The sequence below is a fragment of the Thunnus maccoyii genome, chromosome 4, assembly GCF_910596095.1.
Source record: "Thunnus maccoyii chromosome 4, fThuMac1.1, whole genome shotgun sequence".
Classification (NCBI taxonomy): Eukaryota; Metazoa; Chordata; class Actinopteri; order Scombriformes; family Scombridae; genus Thunnus; species Thunnus maccoyii.
This window is the reverse complement of record NC_056536.1, coordinates 9,691,889-9,717,346: the sequence shown is the minus strand read 5'-3', so window position 1 is coordinate 9,717,346 and position 25,458 is coordinate 9,691,889. Positions and strand designations below refer to the sequence as shown.

Below are 25,458 nucleotides of genomic sequence, written 5' to 3'. Positions count from 1 at the left end.
TTATGCCTTGAAGATATAGGTTGCTTTGCATAAGAGGATGTTGTCTACATCCCACGTCAGATTGTTGACATGTGAAGTGCTCTACTGTCGTTTCCACTGTTGTATGATTGCACGGTTTTCAGCCTATTCTCTTTCACTCTTTCATGACCTTTGAATTCAGCCGGAGCAATGTTTGAGGGTTCTTGTTTTCAGCGCCATTTCTCTCCCTCTGCTTCATACTGTATGTAGCATTAGATCAAGGGTATCGTATGGAGATATTTAAAACCGATGACAGCAAAAAGCTGTCTATACTGTGCAGTTGGAGGATGACTGAGTCTGTACTAAGTTAATTTATGTGAAAGATCGACTTGTCAGGGTGTGATAAAACTTCTCAGAGTTAATTTATTGCTCTGCACTCACAACACAGATTCTCTGTATCACACTTGAAATGCCAGGGAGAGCATGAATTGGTACAGTTAGGCCTGGTCATAAGTTACAACTTAGTTTACTGACATGAAAATCCCACGATGACCAAAGCTTTACTCATCATCTTAGTCACATTTTCTAGTCAACACTGTTTTCTGTATATCACTATATCACTTTGTACTAGTGCAACTGTGTTTTTCGTGCATTAGCACCAGTGTTATGACACATATCATGCATGAAGTCAGCAGTGATAGGATGCAAAGTTGGCTAGCCTTTATATGTGCAAATGCTAATTTAAACAGTCACACATAGAGAGCAACCACTGTTTCATTCACTATATAGGCCAGTTCACCATGCAAACACATAAACACAGAGACTGAATAATATGCACCAATGCAGATTCCATAGATATGCACGGCTGGTTTTTACAAATATTTTGTGCTAATACTGAATATAATTCCAAGCTGCAACTAATGATTATTTTCCTTATATATTCATCTGCTGATTTTCTTGATTAATCCTTTGTTCTATAAAATGTCAGAAAGACAGAAAGATGTCAGTCTCTCAGAGTCCAAAGTGACATCTTCTCATTGATGTTTTGTCCTGTTAACAGCCCCAAATCCAAAGATATTTAGTTTACTATGAGACAAAGAAAAGCAGCAAATCCTCACAACTGAGAAGCTGGAACTGAATGTTTGACGTTTTTTTCTTGAAAAATCATAATCAAAGTAGTTTCAGATTCTTTTCTGTCAATTGACTATCAACTATCGGTTTATCGACTTATCCTCTCAGTTTTAATATGATTTAGTATTCAACAAACCATAATTTGCAGTTGAACATAGAAACAGCATGTGTGACAAAATAATCTTGTTTCAAAAGCCCATTTACCAGCTTTTTCAGAGCGGCAACTGGCTCAGGTGTCATCACATGATCTAAGTATGGAACGTGGGGCACAGGTGGCCGTATAGATCGTGTCCCTGTCTCTGTTCTGCTCAAAAATGTCTCTTTATGGCTTTTATCTTTTTCTAGTCGTCCACTTACTCCCTGTCAATGTTTTGAATGTTTTTTGTGCTGTTATTCACGGGAAGTGGACCTTTGAGATTATTTTGTTACACATATTTTACAGCTTTTATTATTAATATTTTCAATGTATTTCGGTTGAAACGTTGTCAGTTAACAGAGACTGACAAAACTGATTTGCAGTGGTAAATACGGACTAAATCAGTATTATCTAAATGTATAATCTAATCAGGAAGCATGTGTTAAGTTTTGGCCAATTACAGCCACCGGTTTTTCTCAAAGAAGAGGAAACTCATCACATACTTAGGGCTTCCAACATGTCAAGCATCTTGAAAAAGGCGTGCAGTGCCTAGTGCCTGATGATTCTGCTCTTCCCCCAGAAAAGATCAAAGTAGTTGAGTGCTGTGTAGGCTATTATGCGCAGCAATTCTGCAAACCATGTGCCAGTGGGGCACTGATAAGCAAAGAAACAAAGGGCAGGATATAGTCTCTGTGAATGAGGCCAACTTTAAAGGCTTTTCAGAAGCCTTTTTAAAATGCTTCAGAGCCTCGATGTTTTAGTAATCATAAGAAGTCAAGCTTAACAAAAAGTGGCAAAACAGTTAAGAATACATTAAAGCAGCACTACACATAGGGACTATTAAAAAAGTCAAAGTTTAGTGCAAATTCCTTCCTTATAGTGTATATAAATTATTGTCATGAGAGTACAAGGGGCTAATGAAGGATTATCTGACTCTTTGAACTCATCCTTTGCGTCATGTTAGACCCAGTAAAACAAAACTATTATCTCTACAGCTAATCAGATATTGCACCTAATTATTATCCTCTGCACAACATCTCTGGCCCACTTCTTGTGTCATCATCACACTGTGATCACTTGTGCGAAGTAGGTCTTAATTAGAACTTCTTTGGAGTTTGCAGAAGTGAGGCCTCAGCAGATGGGCTTCCCACCTGAGGGAGGTGAAAAAGGCATGCCTTCCTCAGTCCCCTCATCTTCCGTCCCCAAGCTGCCACCAATAGAAATTTTATCAGCGTGGTCTCGACAGCCCTGCCACTGAGTATACATAATTTTCTAGCCAACACAGCCACTGAAAGGTGCCTTGGTGAAGGTGACTCCACCTCTGCTGAAAAGCTGTGTGTGATGGCAGACGCTATCTGTCAGGCAGGATTTAGACTGAATCAGTGGTTTATTTTTTTTAACCTCTCAGTGGGGTTTTTCCTGCCCCGGGAAAGGTGCTGCTATTCAGCCTTGTGTTAACAATTTCAGAGGACAAAAAATAACCAGTGTTTTTATTCAGGGTAGCACTAGCAATTGATAGAGCATTTACACGCTGAACTATGGTATCCGTGTCTCTCCTACACACTTCTAAAAACGGCACTTGGAGAAAAAAAAAAGGATCCACTGGGGAAAAGGTTTACCAGCTACAGTTCACAGAGTTTCAAGCTGCAGTGGGTGGTTTTCTCTGGTGGGTCCAAACAGATACGGCAAGAGGTTAAAATGAGACTGTGAGCATGTACGTGTTGACTGCATCTCAACAACTAACTTGTTTTCACTAACTTGACTTTTCTATATGATTTAATTTCTTTGATGTCATGTGTGGATATACAATAAATATTAAATTCAATTAATACCCAAAATGTTATGGCCTAATCTTGGCCTAATCATTTCATCAGAGGCAATTTTACAGACACTAATTTTTGGCAGAGATGGATGCAACACTGTCCTAGTTGAAGTACTCCTTAGTTGTATGAATAAAATCATATTCATTTTTCCATTGATACAAGGATGTAAACAGACACATATGTTGCATATTAATCCATTATTTCATTTGATCCCAACATGCATGTTTGTAAATTGAGTAATATTTTCAAGGACTGAAACCCATTATAAATACGTTTTGATGAATCTGTTTCCCCCAAATACCTGATTTACCTCATTCAGGGGACACATTTTGCAAAATAAATTGGTAGTCACAGCATGCATTGATATATTTCAGTAAGGTCAGTGTATATTATGTCTACTGGGAGATAGCTTTTCACCATCATTTATTTCTAAATTGTACTTTTCAGTCTGTTTTTCAGTCTGTTTTTCAGTCTGTTTTGTTGTTACTACTTGTTAATAAAAACATTTATAAAGGGAAAATTTTGCAATGGATGAATGGTTAAAATGTTTTCTGGTTATCTCTCTTGTATAATAATGAAACTGAAGTCCAGCCATTGGAAACAACCACAGAGATGGAATGATATCACAAATGCACAATTAATGAGCTGCCAAGTTTCAAAATCTATTTACTGCTGCAGAGTACTGCCACCGGTACAACAATACTGCAGCAGGGATTTTTACTGCATATTGAATTTTTGGTGTCCCCCCAAAGAGGTTTTAGCCAGTGCCAAAGGAAAATCACCAGCGCCAAAATAATAAGAATTGAAGATAAAAATAGCAATTCAAATCGTCTCCAAATGTATTTAATAGCAATTTATTAAACTGTTGAACAAGCAGAACATATGACGCCTTTGACTTCCAGCAGTCAACTCTCCTCTCATCCACTGTCCTCTCAGATGCTATGTTTTACACATGCAGCTGGTGCTGGATAAGCCAACTAAGCTGCATTGATTTAAGCCTGAAAGATACGCCAAGGAGCTAGCGCTAATGGGAGAGAGGACTTCCTGTGATTTCTCATAAAATAAAAGCTGCTTTATTTCTGGTGAAAATCTTAAAAGCGCTGAATTACAACCACAGTGTATTTTTTGCGTCATGTCCTGCCTCCTGCACCCCTCGCCTAAACCAAATGGAGTATTCCCAGTAGATGAGAACGCATCTGACACGCGTTGTTATGGATCCCACTGCTTTTCCCACTGTAAGACACGTCCTGTGTAGCATTCAAGCGCTAGGATTAGCCAGACATCCATACTCACGCCGCTAGCCTGCTATTTCCTAACTGTATGTTCAATTCAGTGGGTGTCTGGTGTTGAGTAATGGGAAACATTAATTCTGAAGGACTATGAGTTAACAGTTTGAGTCAAGCATAGAGGCTGTATTATGCGTAGCTTGGAAAACAGTGATATGGGGAACTGAATTTAATGAATTGACTATTTATCAGACCACAAATGAGACAAGACTTAGCACAACACACCAACTCTCTGTCTCACTCGCTCTCTTCTTCACCATCTCCTCCTGCTTGTTCTAGAGGTGAGGGGGGCGTCTGACAGCTCAGGGATCTCATTTTGCCCTTTTCTTTCCTCCTTGTCAGATCTCTTTTCTTTTGACTGCTGCACACCGGCCGCAGCGCACCGCAGGACAGATAGGCCGAGTTCTGCCATTTGAAATGCAGTTTTGGGATGTTTTGGAGGTTTGCACTGTCCACCAGCATCTGCTGCTCTCGCCTCAGCTCCCAGCACCGAGACCGCACCAGGCTGCCCTGTGATTCTTTTTATTTTTGGATGGTGCAAACCTCCAAAACCTCCCGACGGTGCAGCTCCTCAGTGTAGCAGCAGCAGACCCGAGAAAAGAGATCTGACAAGGAAGAAAGAAAAATTCAGTGCTCCATATCGCTATTTTCCAAGCTACACATAATACAGCCTCTATGCTTGTCTCAAACTGTTAACTTGACTTGACTCAAACTTGACACCCACTGAACACTCAATTAGGAAATACCAGGTTAGCGGCACAAGTATGAACTCCTGGCTAATCCTAGCACTTGAATACTATAAACTAAGTTATGAGCAACTTTGGGTTTGTTTTCCTGTAAAGTCGCTTACAAATATTTGTAGTCATCGGTTGTGGTTTTTTGGGCTTGTTTCTAAAGTGTAGTTGCTTATTTGGGCTTGCTCCCTATATGTCTAACATTAAATAAAGTTTGACTGAGCTCCATCTAAGTTGTCAAATATTGCTGCCTGCTGTCAAAACTACACATGTGCTAGCCAACATTAAAATCCTTAGCTGCGCTCCAGTGGTTCACCAGTTAGTGCGTGTACCACATAACGTTAGGTCCTCACCGCGACGGCCCGGGTTTGATTCAGACCCAACCCGTCATTCCCCCTCTCTATATCCCATCCTGTCTCTCTCCGCTATACCCATCTAATAAAGTGAAAATGCAAAACGAGAACATAATCTTTAAAAAAATCCTTAGCAGATGTTTTTGATATGTTATTTAAATGCATGGTGCCAGACTACGACGCTAAGAAGGGAATTTTTTCTTTTTTTGGATTAAACAAACAGGAACAGAACTAGGCTAAAAGTTATTAAGGTGTGTGTGTGTGTGTGCGTTTGTGTGTTTGTGTGTCACAGTGTGTTATCTTTGTTTTGCCTTCACATATATAATTACTTAATAATTTCATTCTTTCATATATTCATTCTTCATTTTTTGTTGGCCAGTTGGATTTTTCAACTTCTTTAGAGTTAAAAACAAAAATGTAAAATTGCAAGTAACAGTATTTTTGAAATGGTTGCTTATGAAATGCAAAATAAATTCATACACACACATATGTGTGTATATATATATATATATATATATATATATATATATATATATATATATACACATATATATATAAATTGATCAAGTAGCCTCTCTCACATTGTGTAAGGTAAGATCGTTTGTGCTGTTTTTTAATTTTTTATTTTTCATTTTTGGAGAGCCAAGTCACTTCTTTTGGGCTTGTTTCCATAGACCTGGTTTCCTGATTCTCTTGTGAGATCTGGCAAGTTCAAAAATGACAACAGCTAGAGGCAGCTAGCAGAGCTTTTTGGAAGACAATGTTGGTTACTCAAGCATAATAGACATTTTTGTTTATCAAATTGTCAGAAATATCAGGAAAATGCATAGATGTCTGTCAAATAAGGTAACACGGACTCATTGCCTTTACTGTTCACGGACCGATCGTGCTTAATATCATGCATAGTCGCCCCCCAAAGGCCCATTCTGAGCCAGGAAAAACTCTGTGCAGTTGTACTACAGTATTTAGCAACAGCTGTCAAGCCCAATATACTTTATCAAATACTAGGACACATTCAATTTGCAAACACGTTGGTAAGTTGCCAGTGGATATGTTGAATGTTTTCTTTGAGAGAGGGGGAGGTTTTCCTGTCTGTGACTTTTCAAGAAAACCCTTTCAAGAGCAAACTATAAAGGAACGTCTCCACCTATGATTCGTGCTTTTGTGCTGAACCGTTGTATCATAAACACTTTCAGGAACTGGAGCCTCTAGGCTTAACCAAACACCCATAAACTGAGCAAAACAAATTCTACTGCTGGGTTCAGCACAGTAAAGATTACCTAGTCAGCATCACCTGTGTGTACAGACTGGCTTTGTTCACACTGTTGAGAGACAGTTGAAATTTATTTCTAATAAAGCAAAATATGATGAAAATCAGAAAACAGTAACATGCCATGATAAGCTGTTTTATGTGTAACCGTAAGTGGCCATCTTAGCCATGTTTCTCATAATCAGATTATGATCTTACACAGGTTATCTTAACCCTGTTTTGATGACAATTGCAATGTTTCAAATAAACATCTGGTTATTATCAATCAGTGAACTGTCATAACCTGGATCCAAGGCCATGACAAATATGGGAATGGACACAATGGATGGCGGTAAATAAAGGTATTTATTGTAATAAAGTAAACATCTGTAGTATAACCACAACTACAAAATGTGGAGTGTAACAGTCAGTAACATCAGTGATGTAAATGTGATGTGTGAGCAGTAGGGTGTAAGGTGTTGTAAAGCGGAAACAAAGGCAAAAGCTTCCAGATGCTGGCTGGGATGAGTCTGGGTGAGAGAGAGCCAGAACAACGCTGGGAGTTGGCCTTTTATCCTATGGGAGCACCAGGCCCAGGTGCTCTGAATCTGGCTGGCAGCCATACCTGTGTTCCTCTGGTACCTTTATGGACTCATAGGAAAACACAGTATCTCATAACCACACCCACATCAGTATAGTGGGTTAGGTTAGGCAGGGGCTGTTACCCCCCCCCCCCCCCCCCCCCCTCCTTAAAGTCGGTGTCCAAAGGAGATCATCAACATACTATTGACAAAAACCTCTCATTCCTCCCTCCACACCTCATCATGTTATCCTCTTGTGATACTACTGTTATATGGAAGATGATCAACACCAAAACCATTGGTAATTAAAGTAACTTCCCAATTCTGAGGAATTAAGTCAAATTTTGGCAAAAATTGCAATTACTCAAACAAATGTTACTGCAAATGAAAAATGTTATATTTATAAAGCAGCACCAGATGTGCAAGAATATGATGTTTGTCTTTTCTTTGACAATGTCTAAACAATCAGATATGTTTCCAGTTGGGAACATTCATGCTGTCATTCTGTGACTATGTAGATCATGGCATTAGACGTTATTTATAGCCAAGTTGTCTGTAGATTCTCCTTTATTCCTGCAAAAACACAACACTGTCATGGCTTTCCTTAAAAGCCTCCAGGGGATATGTGGGTTGGTTATGTCTTCCTTTAAAATCATACACTTTGAGGCATACTAGTAAGTATCTTCAGTTGCTGTGTTGCTAGATTGAACAACTTTAAAGGATTATGGATTGATAATGCACTAAATACAGAGGGATGCTGGTGAGAGCTCATACAATGTGTTACCATTCATTCCACCTCCCCTGATTCTGCCAGCCTCAAGCACAGCCCGTTCACACTGGGGAGAAGACTCTTAAAATAGAGATGGGGGGATATGGTGTATGCATTTACATTACCCTAAGACAGCGACAGAGATGGAGAAAGAAAAGAAAGAACAGGGAAGGAGCTGTGTGGCAGTCTTACCCCTCTGGGGGGTAAAAACTCTCTGATAACATCCAGGCCATAGAACAAGGACACTTCTCCTTTCAGATGACTCACTGCGAGGGCAGTGCACACAGGAGTGCAGATTGGACCCCACTGGCAAAGCAAGCTGCATTTGACTGCTTCATCAAATTACAACAAAGGCCCTTCGAGTGTGAGTGAGAGAGAAGAGAATATATATATATATATATGTATGTATGTGTATACACACACACACACACACACACACACACACACACACACACATATATATATATATATATATATATATATATATACGTATGTGTATACACACACACACACACACACACACACACACACACACACATATATATATATATATATATATATATACAGAAATCAATTTCACAATGTTGGTAAGAATATTTTTCAAATAGCAAATGTATGCAAAATCATATATGATAAGAGCTGAAGTCCTGATGTCACCTTCCATCTAGCCGCTGTTCAACCAGCCTCTAACTCAATGTAATCTCTTATTGAGCTTCTCTTATCTGCCTTTTTGAAAACGGAAACGTATTCCTGGGGTTTTCTATCCATACTGTATTATAACATAAATATAGTTTATGTTAACATACAGTAGAAGTCAAAGTTTGGACACAGTTTCTTATTAAGTGTGTCCAAACTTTTACTGTAAATGACTTTCAAATACAATACTTCGTATCATTAGTCAAAACCTTTGTAAGCTTTACAAAGTTAAACAACAATTAACTTGTTAGCGTACAGAAAAGCTACAGCTCCCATGGAAATATCCCAGTGCAACACAACACTACTACATCCTTGTTTTTTTATCCATGAAAACCAACAACTCTCTTCTAATGTCAGTTCCAACTTTAGCTGTAATGCCTGCAGTCTTACTGCTATTGTTACAGCTATGTCTGGAAAGCTATGTCTGTATATAAAGATGGACATAGCCGGTTTGAAGCCCAGAGTTGCTGTTTACAGTTGGTTTCATTTGGAGCCAGGACTTTCCAAATATGGAAACATGCCCCACTACCTCGGACCCAAGCTAATGCTAACTTACCGGGAACACCGAGCGCTGCACACTTGACTTAAATTTCAAGATGTGGTTGGTGCAAATTGATGTCAATGCAATGACCCGCTCCACTGTTCTGCAATACAACAGGCAAAACAACTAATTTGTTAGTTTTTCATTAAAATGCTTTTTTCAAATTAAATTGCTTTGAATCATTACACTGGACAAAAGAATTTTGAAAAATTTACCTAAACACTCATGTGTTTATGACAATAGGACGTTGTTATTGCATCAGTAGTTCAGACATGTTTACAACCTGACATGATATTATTGCTGAGCCCAGAAAATAATATACATGTCCAAGTGAACTCCATGTCTCCATGTGCACCAATCCACTGTCCAGGAAACACATCTGTCTTCTGCTCCACAGATCACTACCTGGTCAGCTGAAATGATGAATATGCAGTACATAAATGACATCACGCACTGTCACACTATGATAACAGACAGAACAGCTTTCAATAATAGAGAAGGGTTCATGCCATATTAACATCACAGTAAAATCACAAGTGCATGAAGCCTCAGGGAACTGAAAATGCTGCTTAATCTCCCCAAAGACCAAAATGACCTCTAAAAAAACATGAACCACAAGGCTGGAGCACAGTAAATAATTGCATCTCTCTCACTTATTGGCAACGCCTTTAATATACTGGTAATTGCCTTGCTTTCTTACAGAAAACATACATTCACATCTTATGGAAATGACTCTGACCCCTCCGGGATTAGTGAGGGAAAGCAGATTTTTTTTTTTGCCTCAACTGCAGCGTTATGAGAAAATGAGGGCATGATAACAGTCCTCTGCCCTTCCCAGTTCCATTAATTCCAGCATGTAGCTTTAAGAGAGTCTGACCCAGAATAATCACTGGTTTCAAGAGGAGGTCAGCAGAGATGTGCTGTAAAGCTGAGACAGCCTCAAGTATGGACGCTCTAAACAATTGAGCTCAACTACTGCTCTCTTTGTAAAAGAGAAGCACTACAAGCAAAGGTACTACACACTACCAAAATACTCAATCTGGCCATTGCTGATAGAGTTGAAGGATTCTCCATAATTTTAAAATGATTACTTCCCAGGAATAAATCACTCTTTTCCCGGGATTCCTGGGATTTCTCTCCATAAATGGAATTTAATTTTAACCACAGAACTGCTAGAAATTAATTACATAATGTTTTTCTTCCATATTCATTAGATTATGTGGTAGAACGGCAATTCTTTTTAAAAATAGATGGATCTTTGAGGTGAAAAAAACACACTGATCGTCTGATTTTCTGCTGAAAATTTAAAAAAAAGTGCTGGTGGAGCTGTTATGTTACAAATGGTTTCACTGTTAAACTTGGAATCTGTGTGCAACAGCATACTGGTCTGACATTTAGAAAAACATTAAACATTAATTACCGTTAGATCTTGACAATGCTGTTGAGAGATTTAGTTACTGCTGCTGTGCCACGTGCATGAAAATGTGCACAGCGCAACTCTGAATTTGGATATGCATGAATCGATCCTGCTGTTGTGTGATGACTGCAGGTACTTAATAAATTAAAAGGAAACTATGCTGCGTACAAATGATTGCAAACAAACTATAAGTACTAGAGTTTCAGTGAAACCCCAGTTTACAACATTCATTGACGTGCACTATTGCACGTCAATGAATTACAACATTCACTGACATGCACCGTGGGGCGGCTGTGGTTCAGGAGGTAGAGCGGGTCGTCCACTAATTGGAAGATCAGTGGTTCAATCCCCAGCTCCTCCAGTCAACATGTCGCAGTGTCCTTGGGCAAGTCACTGAACAGCCATTGCTCCCAGTGGCTGCACCACTGGTGTGTAAGTGTGTGTATGAATGTGCATTAGATTAGATCCTGATGAGCCGGTTGGTACCTTGCATGGAAGCCTCTGTTATCAGTGAATGTTGACATGTATTGTAAAGTGCTTTGAGTTGTCGGAGGACTAGAAAGGCATTATATAGATTTTTACTGTTTACAATTGGTAAAACGCAGAAATCTAACATGTTACAGTTTTAATCTCAGAAAGCTGTGTTTTGATAGACATTTCAACATGTAATCCACACAAAACAGAGAAAAACATAAAAGGCAAAACAAAATATATGAAAACTTTTGTAATTTTGGAAAGGACCATGTGTGCCTCTATCAATTAAAGCCATGCAAATTGTATATATTCTGCTCTCTGTAATGTTTATTACAGACGAATATCTGTAATGAAATGTGGAAAAAAGCCTGATGGACATATTTTTTTCTGTAAAGCCTACTTTCATTTTCATTAAGGTGTGGGTTTGTCGCGAGTGTTAGACAATGCCTGAAAGCACAACCGTGGATTTTAAACAATATTTAAGGACACAGTTAGTCTGCAGCTGAAATTTGATGCATTTATGATCCCATAATAACGGCACTTTAAGGTTGATATATAGCTATGACCAATAAGTGGTAGGTTAATGAGGTTTGGAGAAAGCATCTTCGTTTTAGTACATAGTCTTTTGTACATGGTGCACACACATGCTAAATTCCTGCATTCTCGCAGGTATCTTACCTGGGAAATGGGAGCAGATTTTGGGGAGAAATGCTGGGAATTCTTGGAATGTCAATCTCAGACATTCAACTCTAATTGTTTAAAAAGATGTATTACGAAAGGTTACAGTGATATACTGTAGTGCTTTTAAAACTGATAGAAGTAAAGCAAGTCATCCAGTCAGAAAACTGTTCTGTAAAACCAGTATTTTAAACCCTTTTGCTTTGTTTTTATTTTATTTTGCACATTTTTGTTCATTGAAATTTCAAGTACAGTTTCTGCAAATCACTACTAAATGAGCAGGGTTGAATGTTAGCTCTCCAAAGAGCTAATATTACAACAAGTTGCGTGCATGCTTTGTCTGAGACAGATTTTTCTCCCAAACATTGTGCACCTTTAGAGTTTTGAAAGGCAACCTACAAGGACTGAGTTTGTCAAGGTGTTGTCCAGGGTTTCTGCCAAAAAGTTTGTCAGCCCAACAGGGGGTGGCAATGTGTAAAGGTGTTACCAGTGATACACAGTGTTCAGGCATACACCAATTAGCCTACATTACTTTCCCATCGTCCCCACCACCATTTTGCTTTTTTTATAGAAATAAAACCCATTTAGTTAATTTCCATGTATCAGCGTCCAAGTTCATCAAATGAAGAAACTCATTTGTAAAATACTAAGGGTGTTATCAATACTTAGTTGGACAACAGACACTACAATTGTACAGTGAAAGTGTCTGCTCTGTGACCAGAGAGCAGCAGCAGAGTCGCAGCAGCAGAGTAGCGCAGCAAGACGTCTGTCCTCCCTCCTGCTCTCTGCTGTAAACACACATAGCTGTTAGCGAGCAGCTGCTCTCATGTCTCCCCGGATCTCTGTGTGTTTTCAGCAGAAACTCTCCCACTCTCCGCCTGCTCAGCCTGCTCTCAGATGGTAGGCGGGTTGCTCTCTCTCTCTGTCTCTCTCTCTCTCTCTCTCTCTCTCTCTCTCTCTCGACCACACACTTGCTACGCACTGAGCTATTCCTTAAAGGAGTAAGATGTATAACACATTTTAGCTTAGAAAACATCTTAAAATACTTAAAAAAAAAAAAAAATCCCTGATGCTTAGGCCTGGCAGGGGGTCAACTCAGGCCCGGCAGCCCGCCAGGCTTGCAATATACTGGTGGAAACCCTGGTTGTCACAATGGTGCCATGTTACACTTTGGGTGTTTCCCACCACAACAGAGAAGAGTAAGGTTGCAACCTGCAGTTCAAGAGACAGGAGGGTAATGGGTGGAACTGCAAATACCTACCTCAATACTGACACATAAAATAAAAACAATAAGGTTGAAACAGCCTTTTGTTCCTGTTTAACAGCTGGAATCAAATCTGTGCCATGTGTGATGGCGTGTTTGGCATTACCTACTGCTGTCTCATACTGTATAAGTCTGCAGGGCACAGGGGTAAGTAGCCACTAACCTACTGTGCTTTCTGCTCTATTTATTCATGACTATTTATTTCAGTTTTTTCATGTATATTTTTTGGTTTGTTTGTTGCTTGTTTTTGTATTTTATTGTTTTGTTTGTTGTATTTGTTCTCATGTGTACTTGTTTATACTGTATGTAACTGTACTGTATGCAATACTGGGAATGATAGCAGGGCTGTATACTGCATATAATGTGAATATGTGAAATTTTTCAATGTATGGAAATGCACTGGCGGCTTTTCAATGCATATAGCACTAAATCCCTGCCTTCCTTGTCACAGTTTATCACAGGTTTTAATGTTGCATTGCTATTTTATCTTATGTGTGTATGTGTGTGGGATAAAGCAGACGATAGGACTGGGGACTTTTGGGACGTTTCGATTATAGAGCAAAAGCGAGGCTCTTATGCTTTGCGGTGCTTGCACAGTGCAAAACTCTCGAGGGGAGTGAGGGAGGCTATGTGGAAGCTTCAATTCAAGCAACTCCAGACACATGATTACTCAAACACACTCCCTGACCTTTCTGCTCTCCTTAATACACCTGTCTCTCAGGGGTTTCTCCTCTTCTTGCATTGTTCTATACATACACTGAGGACAACAAAACAAGGAAACCATAGATGGAAATATAAAAAGCTCTTTAAAGAATTAAATTTTGAGGTTTTAACAGATTATTTATATCAAAAATGATGCATAAATAATGTATCTACTTCTAATCTACTTCTCATCCACCTGTTTATCCGGAGGTCTTACTACAGTATAAGCTACAAAGATATTCTTAGATCACTAAGAGACTCAAACCTGGTGCCTGCATCTAAATCTGCATCAGATATTTTGCCAAGCAAGAATTTTTGGTCACACTAGAGTTTGTTGATTGGTCAGTCCAACACTTTGGTCCAGACTACATTGTCTACATACAATACAGTCAAGGTGATGATTTTACACACTCGGCAGGTCAAACTCACCATATACATAAAAAAACTTATCAAAAAATAAATAAATTAGAAAGTGTGTGATTTTTTTTACTGCAAAAAGGTGAACAGCATTTTAGGATGCTTGATATTTGATAATATGCTTTATGCTTATATTGCTATTTATAAACTGGGGTTATGGGGAAATCTGTAATGACTGCTTCACACTAAAGAAAGTGAATGGATCAAAGGTCACTAGCACTTAACTATCTATGTCACAACTCTACAAATTGTTCTTCATGGGGGTCCAAAGTATTTACTGATGAAGTAGTCCTGATCTCACCTGATTAACCTTCCTCACTATAATGCACTGAAACCTGACAAGACAATCAGAGCTACAGTCTAGTGTAATCTAAGTGTCTGTTGAGAGACAATGCATAAATTGACTGGAATCATCTCCACTTGCACAAGGAAATAAAATCCACACAAGTGAGTGTAATCATGCGTACAGTTTAAAAGAAACACCCAACTGTCATTTAGGAAAATATATGGCCATTACAAAGGCTGAACTCCTCAGAGAAATGCACTATTCATATGAAAAATATGGCAGGGCTGCCTTTCTAGTCCAATAAACTCAATAAACTGTTAATGATAAAGCAAATTGAAAATGTCAGAAGGTATACAAAATGCTGAGAAGAATTCTGTGCAACCTTGATGAATGGTTCTGCATATTGGATATTTATGAATCATGAGGCTACATGGTTTGCTCCATTATCCCATTTAAAACTCATTTTAACTGGCACCTGGCCCACAGTCCTGAACACAATAGAATCTGTTATGAAACTCAAGGCAAACTTAAACACATTGTTGAAGTCGTGCCTCACATTAATAAATTCTTCACTAAAGGAAAGCAAAGTCTAACTCATCACATCTGTCTGCAGGCCTTAATATGTGTTGATAAGGCAACATGTCTGAGAAAAAGAATGACGGCATATTTCTGGCATCACGTACTAACATTCTCACACAATATGGCATGCAAAGCATGAGGACATCTCTAGAGACATCAGCACCTTTTTTATCCGCTATAATTTTTGCAGACAGTATCATATTGTGGCAGCAGCTCAAAATTGGCCATTAGCAAAATGCTCTATTGTTATTTTAATCCGCTGCTCATTTTTTCCTTTGTTTGGCATTTTTTTCACTCTCTCTTCTCCCATTGTGCAGAGCACTTTTTCAGAGATAAGGCTTCAACATCCCCTGATCCTCCTGAAGGAGGAGGATCAGGGGATGGCAGATTATGGGGGTTAAGGTCCCAATATCTGAAAACTAGAACTGATTTTTGATCCTCACAGCTAATGAACATCATTCTTTGTGTGTCTATTTTTCAGAACCAGATGTTACTTTTTATTGGTAACTGTCAGGCCTTCAGACATGGGTCAAAATGCATTATATGGTTATCATAATCCCATCACATTGGCTTAGTATTATATTATAGTCAACAAATCTTATGAAAAACCAAAACCAACAATGCGTTGGCGAGTCCCGCAATACTGTCTGACGTCCCCAGCATGTTTGTGGCTCTCAGCCTAAAGACCTTTGATTCCTATTGAATATTTGATTCCCATTAAAAATGGGACACAATTATATAGTCTCTTTTTTAAAAAAGGTTAAATAATTTTCTAAAATAAAGTATAAAGCCTTATCCTTTAATGATGACATAACAAAATAAATGAAAAATGTCTCATGATTATGGTGTGGAAGTTGAGTTGATATTTAAGTTGCATGTTGTATTAACATGTTATATATCTGGCACAACACAGTTATAAGGGTTATTATTGCCCACTTGCCTTTACTTGTAATTTAATGACGCTCATGACCTCTGATTATAATGTCTTCTAGTAATATATTGCATAATTTCTGAGCCAGTCAGGTTCATGCACCAGATACTCAAGCAAATGACAATTTTCCACTTGTTGGTCGTGTTAGCTGCACAGTTGTGGAAGAATTTGAGTTTTATGCAGCATAGCTGAGAAGGTTCATCCTGCGTCCACTAAAAGGAAGAGCTGTGATACCTTTGAGTCTCTATTTGCCCGTTGAATATGCAATCACGCCTTTGTTGGAACTGAAGAGGGCTGTGTGCTCAAGCTCTCAGACTAAGTGACGGGGCAAATATAACCCAGCATGTATACACACACGCACACACACACACTCACATACACCCTTTCAAATAGCTCTGTGATAGAAAGCTCTATTGCCAAGATACACAGGAACCAAATTACTTATTCCCATTATGTTGTGTTTCTAATTTGTTGATTATGGTGTCTAAATCCTCCTAGATCCTGCTCCAACTAAGACATGCCACTGATATCAACTGAGTGTTATAAGCCTTGAGATTGGCCAGGAGTTCACAATCCCCGCTCTCATCTCCTCCACTGATCAACAACAAAACATGAAAGACACAGACATGTCACTGAGGGGTTTCCTGATTCAAGTCGAGTCATATGAACAATATCTCCTTTATAACGATCCATTTAAACTCTTATTTGACTCTGAGAAATAAAAATGCAACATTTTGGCATATAGGATAATTAATCACATTCAAATATGGAGTGCCTTGGTTATCCAAGATATCTTCCCATGTATAACATTTATTAAGACTTGAGCTTATTTGAACATGTAAACACAGTCTAAGTGACTCCTCCAGAGGTCAAAAACATTGGTGGGGGATGCGGAGAATCACTATCATCCTTGTAGATAGATAATTTTGTATTTTGACATTTTTCCTTTGGAGGACAATAGAGTAACTGTGTTCCACTGGACTTCTATAACAAATTTTACCTCTAAACATCTTTTCATCATAATTCAAAACGCACTGTTCGGAATTATCTCTACGCCTTGGCTGCATTTTCAGAATATCAGCTGCATGTGGTTGTGTAGCTTTGAAAAATACAGGCTCTGAGGTGTAGGAGTTAAGCTCTCCTCAGTAGATATCCAGTATTAGGGAGATAAATACCACAGTTGGCTCTCCAAAGAGTTCCAGAGATTTATGGATTGCCTCAGTGCAGCAGGCCTTTGGGAGGCAAATATCCAATGAAATCAAAAAATCCAAATGTTTTGGTAGTGTGCAACACACACACATACACACACGTACAGTCCATCCTTGCCTGTAAGACTGAGCAGCTGCAGCTAATACTATGGCTGTACTGAAAGAACACTGTTGCATTGCTTAAGTCGAAACATAATTCATAGAGGAAAACAAACAAACCAAAAAAAAAAGGTGGGGTGGGTGGAGTGTGTATAGCCAAGAGTGTTGCATCATCCCATTAATTACTCCCACTGCACAATGTCCTCCACTACAGTGTACATGACCCACATGCTCAGAAAGATAAGCAGGGCTGTAAAGAGCATGGGAATAGAGTGAAAAAGAAAAAAAAAAGAATCAAACAAACAGGGCAATTCTCCAATCAACTCAGCCCCTCACTGTCAAAGTTTTTATTTCAGCCTATGTCTCAATCCATGTCAATTACCACTGAGTAGCTGGGAACAAAATAAAGAAGGTGGGGGGACTTTCTGTTGTTCATTTATTAAGTATTTTAGTGGAAGTGGCCCGCTGAGAGATGCTCCCCACACCAGGAGAAGGCCAGTTAGTGAGAAGGGCCATGACGGATAAATCTGATCCTTTGTAGAGGCAGTATTGATCCAGCAAAAGCTCACTACATGAATCAAGTATGAGCTCTGTGCTGTTAGTTCCTTCACTCTGTGGGATGGATGTGCTTCAGTGGAATAGAAACACACACTTTCTCATGTAGCCCAAACTGGACAAGCTGGTCATTAAACCCAGTCAGGCTGAGGGCTGCTGGCACTATGGTGGAAACCTGAACCCGAATTTTATGAGATATGAATGTGGGGATTTATGTTTAGGAGGAGATCAGTAACATTGTTAGCCCTAAGAGCTTATACAACATATGTGAGTTTAAAGTAAACTGAGTGAAATACAGCAAGATATATTACCATATTTTCACTACCATAATTTCAAATATTCAATTGATCATCATTCTGGTTAGGCCAACTCCTTAGGTTGTCATCCTGCACAGAAACCTGCATTAAGTAGCTGTACAAGAATTTGTTTTGTCTGGTTTTCAGTGGAGAGTTTTACTGTCCCATGATGGTTTAAATCGTGTTTCACGGTGTTTTCAAGTCCAAAAAACAATAGTAATACAGTTATAATACCTGTTATTGAATATTTACACAATGCTTTATTCATCAGAGCTTACATTCAAATATAATTATTAAATTTCCAAAACCTATATGAGCTGAACCCCAGCCCTCTTATGTCAAGCATTCACTATGCAGTTATTTGTTTTGGTGGGAAAATGAACCTTATAATAGCAGTTATGTATGGTCCAATTCTGCCTGTGTCTCTTCTGTACTAATTGCTTTGCCAGTCAATGGCGAGTCATTTATGGTTCCCTCCTTTGCTTAGCAACAGCAAGTTTCTCTCTTCTTCTTCTCTTGTCTCTCTCTTGATGGTGTTTCCAGAATGGTCAGATGAACCAGCATCCATGTCTTGTCTCTTACGCTATTTCACAGGGACAACCTGTTCCTTCTGGATTTAACAGACTGCTGAGCACAGGGTGTTTACGACGCGCACGCACACACACACTCACATTCTTACAGACACGCACACACACACACACATCTCCAGAGGATAGGATCTCAGAGAAGCAACACAGCCTATTTCACTGCAAATTAGGTTAATCACGCTCCAGAGAGGCCCAGTTAATAACCCTCATAGAGGCTATTAAGATGGCACCTAAATCACAGGAATATCTGAATATCTGATGGCTTCTTACACAGTAATGCCATGTTTAGCCCTGGAGTTCTTCATAGCACTAGCTGTGAACACTACGACTGGTCATATACATGCCGAGAACCTCTAGACTTCTATCTTGCAAGAGCAATTTCTTCTCACTGGTGAAAACACTTCAGCTTAGAGTATAATATATTAGGAACCCTGGTTCATTAAGCCAGCGATATTAATCAGAATTAGACGATTAGTCAGATCCACAACAGTTTTCTTTTTTAAACAGGGATAACACACAGAATACTAAGCACAGGCTCACCGGGAATATCAATGAGAACAGAATTTCTGACTTATTTTGCTCACAATTCATTAAGCCACCTTCTTTCTCTTTCTTACAAAATATTCTAAGCATCCTTTCAAACTAACACTCTAATCACTTGACATATCACAGTTACCCCATTTCCAGTTATTATGGGAATTAAGAATTTATCCAGGCCAGAAGACAGGATAAGATAGATATGTGTAGGAACAGCCACCTTTACTTAACAATCCTGTTGAAGTCAAGGTGAAGCAGACAAATGAGGCCCACCTAAAGAGCAACTAGTGTCTCTGCCAGTGATATTTTGCAGCTGCAGTGTGCCGCGGCTTTATAGCATCTCCAGTTTCTCAGCGATATGGGAGCTCACTGTGGGAAACCTAAAACTGTGTGACATCAATGAGAGATTGAGCCCGGAGATGCCAAGAAGGGGAGAGATGAATCCCTGCTGGTTAACCCTCAAGTGAGACACTATCCGGTTCAAGCTTGTTAAAATTTTGTACCATTACAGGCACTCCCATCTTCAATCAGAACTAAATTTATCTTCTCTGAGACAAATATACCATGTTTGAAACCTGAGGAACACATTGCTTTGCCTGTAAAATGGTACATTCAGGTGGAGCATGTTCTGTTTTATTCAACAACTAGACATGTTGGTCTACTGCATCTTCCTAAAATAACTCTTTTTTTCATTTGCATCCTGTGCAATAGTTTGTGCTTTGCCGGCAATATTTAACAACATACACTAGTCAAGCCAATAAACAAACCTCTTGACAGAGTTTGAGTGTCGAGTGGTTTAATTAGAACAGAGAACCTTCCCACTACTGGTAATGATGAGAGTTTTACTTGATTTTTGACTGTGACCCAAAGCAACTGTGTTCCACAATAAGCATGAATGTGCCACTGTATACAAATAACTTAAAGGTGCAATAATTTAAATTTGCAACATCATTGGTGTTGAGATTTGTCGATATATGATGTATACAGAAAATTAATCAACCACAATTCTGATAATTGATTTCAGTAATTTATTAAGCATCTTTTTTATGAATCCAAACTAAATATTTTGGGGTTTCAGATTGTTGGTCAAGCAAAACAACCAATTTTAAAATAACTTGGGCTGTGGGAACTTGTGAAGTGCTTTTTTACTATTTTCAATATTTTAAAATTCATACATTAATGAAGTAATCAAAGTTAGTTGCAGCCATAAAAAAATATATATTTTTAAATTCATTACAGCAGAAGTCTCTAACTATATAGCAAGGCAGGGCAATATGGTTGAAGGCTTGGCAGTTGAAATAGTTATCACACTGCGGGATATTTTGTCAATATCAACATATATCACATGCATGAAAAATCACAAATATGTAATCAATATGATATTGAATTAACTGTGTTCCACTGTGAAGCATGAGTGAAAACCTCACACATACATACATACAACTACTTACTCTGTTGGTTTTTAACCACACTTTTGTGAAATGATAACATGACATGATCAAACGATAGTAATCACTAAACCATTCAACTGTAAGTCTCTAAAGAATGATACTGAAATATTACCCAACCCTAGGCTGCAGGGTGTCTTAATGAGATAATGTGACCAGATTACATGAAGAGTAACTACAGTGGTAATCTTCAAAATCCTTGGTTTTAATTTATTTAGGTATCTATCTATCACTCATTCTCTCCAGGTTTGCTAAAGTCACTGCTATTGTGTTTACGCCCACATATCTAGTTTCTGTAGGTGGATGGTTCTTTGTCTGTTCCAACAGGTACAGTAGCTTTCTCTGCACATGCTCACTGCCCATTGTGTCCTCTTGTTATTCCAAAAACAATGAATAATCATGTGAAACACAGCCCTTAATGGAGAGCAAGAATTCATCCCAGTAAAAACCTTCCATCCAAATGTTTCCATCACTGTCTGGTATTAAATGACAATAACAAACAAGATTTCAGCCTGTGGTTGCGAACACAATCGGGAACATGGTGAATTACTACATAAATAGAGCAGTTTCAATCCATGACAGCAGCTACAGTTCATCCCACATCCCATTCTGACATTCCACATCATGTCAGCAAGTGACAGAGAAATTCCTGAAGATGTAAATCAGTTTCTCTGTACCTCTGACCAAACCATATAAAGATATGGGACCTAAATACATTTCATTGCATCTCGTACAGCTGCTCTGTCTACAGCGCATATTGCCATTTCCCTAAGAGGTCAGCCCTAAGATGTACAGTGTGTGTCATGCATAATTAATGTATGGATGCAAATGGGCAGGAATTAGATCTACCGGTGGGGATGAGATCTAGCAGGTGGCAAGAAAATCTCACCGCTGGCAGGTTTGGTCTCATTTCACAGCGTGTCATTACCTCTAAGCCTATTTTACGCTAAATGAATGAGCTCAATTTTAGCTTCTTTTTTTTTGCAGACCTCCAAACTAAGTCAAAGTATGTAGACTGGCCTCCCTCTGCTTCAGTTCAGGGCTATCGTTTTATCTATGTTGACAACAAAGAAGATATCAATGTATTGTTTTGTTCAGTGACTATTTCCTTTTTCATTGTACTGTTAGAACAATAGGAGACCAGGGGTTAAGTGTGAGTGGTTGTTGTTGGCATGAATACGGTAAAGGTTACCTCTCCATCCAGGCAACATGCCGTCCTCTCCTCTATCATGGATAAACTCTGCCTCAGTAAATACAGAAACCACTTCTATATTTTGGCCAAAAAAAAACAACAACTAGCATTTTAAAGTAAAAAACTCTTAGATTAAAAACATTTTAATTGAATCATAATCCATTACAGAAATATATTCATCAATTTATACATTTTTTCACCTATAATTTCACCAACTAATTACCTCATTAATTGCGCGTTTCTATGAGAGCGCGTGCGTTTGTTTGTTCTCACAGGTGGGGAGGAGCTGACAGACCTAACCTTGACGTTGGGTCTGCGCGTGCGTCTGTACACGTGTGTTTTTGAGAGCGCGCTCGCGCGTGTGTCTCCGAGTGTATATATGTGTGTTGCTTGCGCCGTACTGTTGGCGACCCCAAGCGTACAGGATGTGAAGTTTTCGATCATATTATTCTTTTAAACCTCACAAAACATATCCATATATAAGCCTCCGCCTTAACATTCCTCAGTGTCAACACTACAGCGGAGAGTATTCGGCGTACATTTCAATAACTTTGCTAGGACAGACCCTATGTGTGCATGTTCTTTACAGACCTATAAAATACATGTAGTCCAATCATCAATTCAGGCAGACTCATAACTTGCAGTGGCGTAGATTAAAAAACTGAGACAACATGTTGTCGAACAGCGGCGTCAAATGTGAAACAACGTAAAAGAATATCTACGCCTTTCGGTTACCCCCTAATTATTTGATAATTACCATGTAACTGCTATTAAATGAAATAAAATGAAGTCTTACCTGCGCGCAACACTCCGTTTTATCCACATTTTTCTCGACTGCCGAATCCGACTCAGTCCTTCAGGTATCCTCCCATTTAGATGGGTTTCCACCAGAGTCGACAATGGCTGATAAAAACACTCAAGTGACGGACCTTACTCCAGCTGTCAGTAACGCAAACATTATTTAAGCCATATCCTTCAACGTTGCGCACACAGAATTCATCCAACAACGCTGCCAGATCCCTCTAAAAAAATACCACAACAAGAGTCAAGTCTCTTTTAAGTTGCTCGTCAATTGTTCTAATTGGCGATAATCTTCCTCCTTATCAGTTGAAAGGAGAGAGGTACGCGCGTGCAGGGGGACAGGTGAGCGGGAAACCAAAAGAGGTACGCTCAAACTTTGCCCTCACGCAAATCTTTCATTTTCCCCCAGGGTGCAAAGACACAGATATTTTGCTGCGGAGAACAAAAACAAGCCATGTAGTTGGCATCCTCGTCGCTGAAATGACAGCGCACCTTCTCCTACATTGTTGAAAGACAGATGAACGTCCAGAAATTGAGGGTGGAAGATGAGGATGCTCGGCTCTCTGAAGCACGGAGGAGACAAGTCACTGCTGGCAGGGGGTCCTCGTTATCTACTCACATCTCTGGAGGTGTTGAGGGGTGCGGAGGGGTAAGACAAAGTAAAAAAGGAAAAATTAGGATGCAACTGAAAAAAGGAAGAGGGGGAGCGACGAAGGAGAATCCTGAAGGTTGAGAGTTGTTTCAGAGGAGTTGGAGAGAGGGGGGGATGAGAGCTTTGTCATTCGAGAGGAGAGGAGGCTGGTCCGTCTCCTCCTGCTGCTCCTCTTCTCTCAGACTGACGAGCGACCTGCTTGCTGAGCCCCACACTGCCGTGACGTCATTTTAAAGCCAAATATGTCATGTGCTGGAGTGTCTCACGTCATATGGGTGCACAGTCTTGAGTGTCAGATTGAGTGTGACTATGGGCAGCAGTGTCCAGTACAAAACAGAACTGTACAGAGCCGCACAGTAAAGGACTGAAGCATCATGGTCATAGGAGTGAAGTGTGACGACTGTGTGTAAATTGTTGGAAATATACAGCATTATGTCAAAAACATATTGTCACATCAGCTGGCATTCAGGACCGAGTTACAGTGTTCATAATAATATATGATGTGGCCTTTTGTTTTAGGCATCCAAGGCTGCTGCTGACCTTTATAGTGATAATAAAAGAACACCTAAAGTCAAATTTGTAATCATTTAATCTGACCTAATAAGTAGCATTTGAGTCCCCCACCCCTAAAAAAGTAAGAAGGAACAGTTTACAATGTTCTTAATATGATGCTTATATTTTATATTTTTAATACACTTATTAATATTGTAATTATTATTATAATTTATACTGGCAGGCACAGTGGCAGTAGCATGGTTTAACATAGCAAACCAGCATAGAAGGCATTTTAAATTGGTTTCCAAAAAAAAAAAATTTAAAAGTTGAAACAAGCAGAACAAGAATCAATTGAAATCACTGAAAGAAACACAAGTAAATTTAAGTGATTTAATTAAATTAAAGTGATTACTTGATGTTTCAAATAGTTGGCATAATGGCACACAGGTAGGTTTCCAGAAAATCCCAGTGAAAATTGTGCAGCCAATTGCTTTCTGCCCATTCTTCTCTGTCTCCCTGGGTCAGATGCATGGAGGGAGAGGGGGTAGTAGTGTGCATAGGTGGCCACCAAACTTGGACATATTCAAATTCTACACAGTGGCTTTAACCCATGAATGTATTAAGAGAGCTGGCACAGCTGCTCAGCTTTGCTGCCAATTTCCTCCAGTGGCCAACCACGGTACTGCAAAAAAAAAGAAAAAAAAAGAAAAAAGAAAAAAATCACCAGCTGGACCAAAAAGTATTTTTCCCATTTCCCCATCTTGTTACTATGATTTTTTAAACCAAACATCTCTAAATCCAAGGCTTCATATTAGCAAAACTAGAAAAGCTATTTATATGTGTGTGATGTTATCCTAATGTGAAGTCTATGGGATGTGAGCAGGCAGGGTTAGGGAGATAAACATTAACAAGCATGTGCAGTGGGCCACATTGTGGAAGAAAATCAAGACTTGAGAAAACTTTTTTGGCACTCAGTAAGCATTTTCATAGCAATGAATGGGCACCATCTTGAAGTCTGATATCTAATATCTTATAATGTGCCTTATCCTGAAAAATTGAGGTTAGTTTGCTTGTAGTTTGCGTGTTTGGTGGGACCCTGGTGGCCAGGTTATAGGTGTAGCTATTCGGTGTCCTTATGCCTATGCAAAGAGGATACGCTCTGTCTATTATAAGGTATAGTAACTGTTGTGAAAGGATAAAATATACCAATGGGGTCAGACAAATCCAGTTGTTTCTAATACTGCATCCATAGTTTTGAGAGTTTTTTCAAAAAAGTGAAAGTGTCATGAAATGATTGGTCGATTGCAAAACTAGTTGCTTTAAGATATTTATTGTTGCAGCAAGATTATTCGGTTGAAATATGATGGCGGAATCTCATCACATTGGCACCAAATTTAAAAAAAAAAAAAGCAAACTAAAACATATTTAGAAACCCTTATATACGTCTTTATTCTATTATTAATATTATAAAATGCCCCCACCCCATCTCCAATTTGTCTGATCCCTGACTGTGTTGCCAGCCTCTTCTCCTGTCAGCAAAGAGCCTCACTGGGACGGTTGTACTGCATTCATACTACCTGTAG

The 25,458-nt window shown here is 39.1% G+C and overlaps 1 protein-coding gene across 2 annotated transcripts in view; it reads right to left on the bottom strand.

Moving 5' to 3' along the window:
• The window catches only part of ajap1 (adherens junctions associated protein 1), a 56,219-nt gene extending 32,226 nt beyond the window's left edge, over positions 1-23,993 (bottom strand). The window contains exons 1-2 of one of the 2 annotated variants that reach the window (XM_042407847.1): positions 9,473-9,500; positions 9,273-9,360 (exon numbers count right to left, since the gene is read on the bottom strand). Coding sequence is in view for 1 of the 2 variants with exons in the window: in XM_042407846.1 (XP_042263780.1) it covers positions 22,724-22,752 (29 nt within the window). In the remaining variant the exon portion in view is untranslated. Of the gene's footprint in view, positions 1-9,272; positions 9,361-9,472; positions 9,501-22,723 lie in introns of those variants that run through there. The other variant, XM_042407846.1, reaches the window with a different exon arrangement.
• Positions 23,994-25,458: the final 1,465 nt, after the last annotated feature.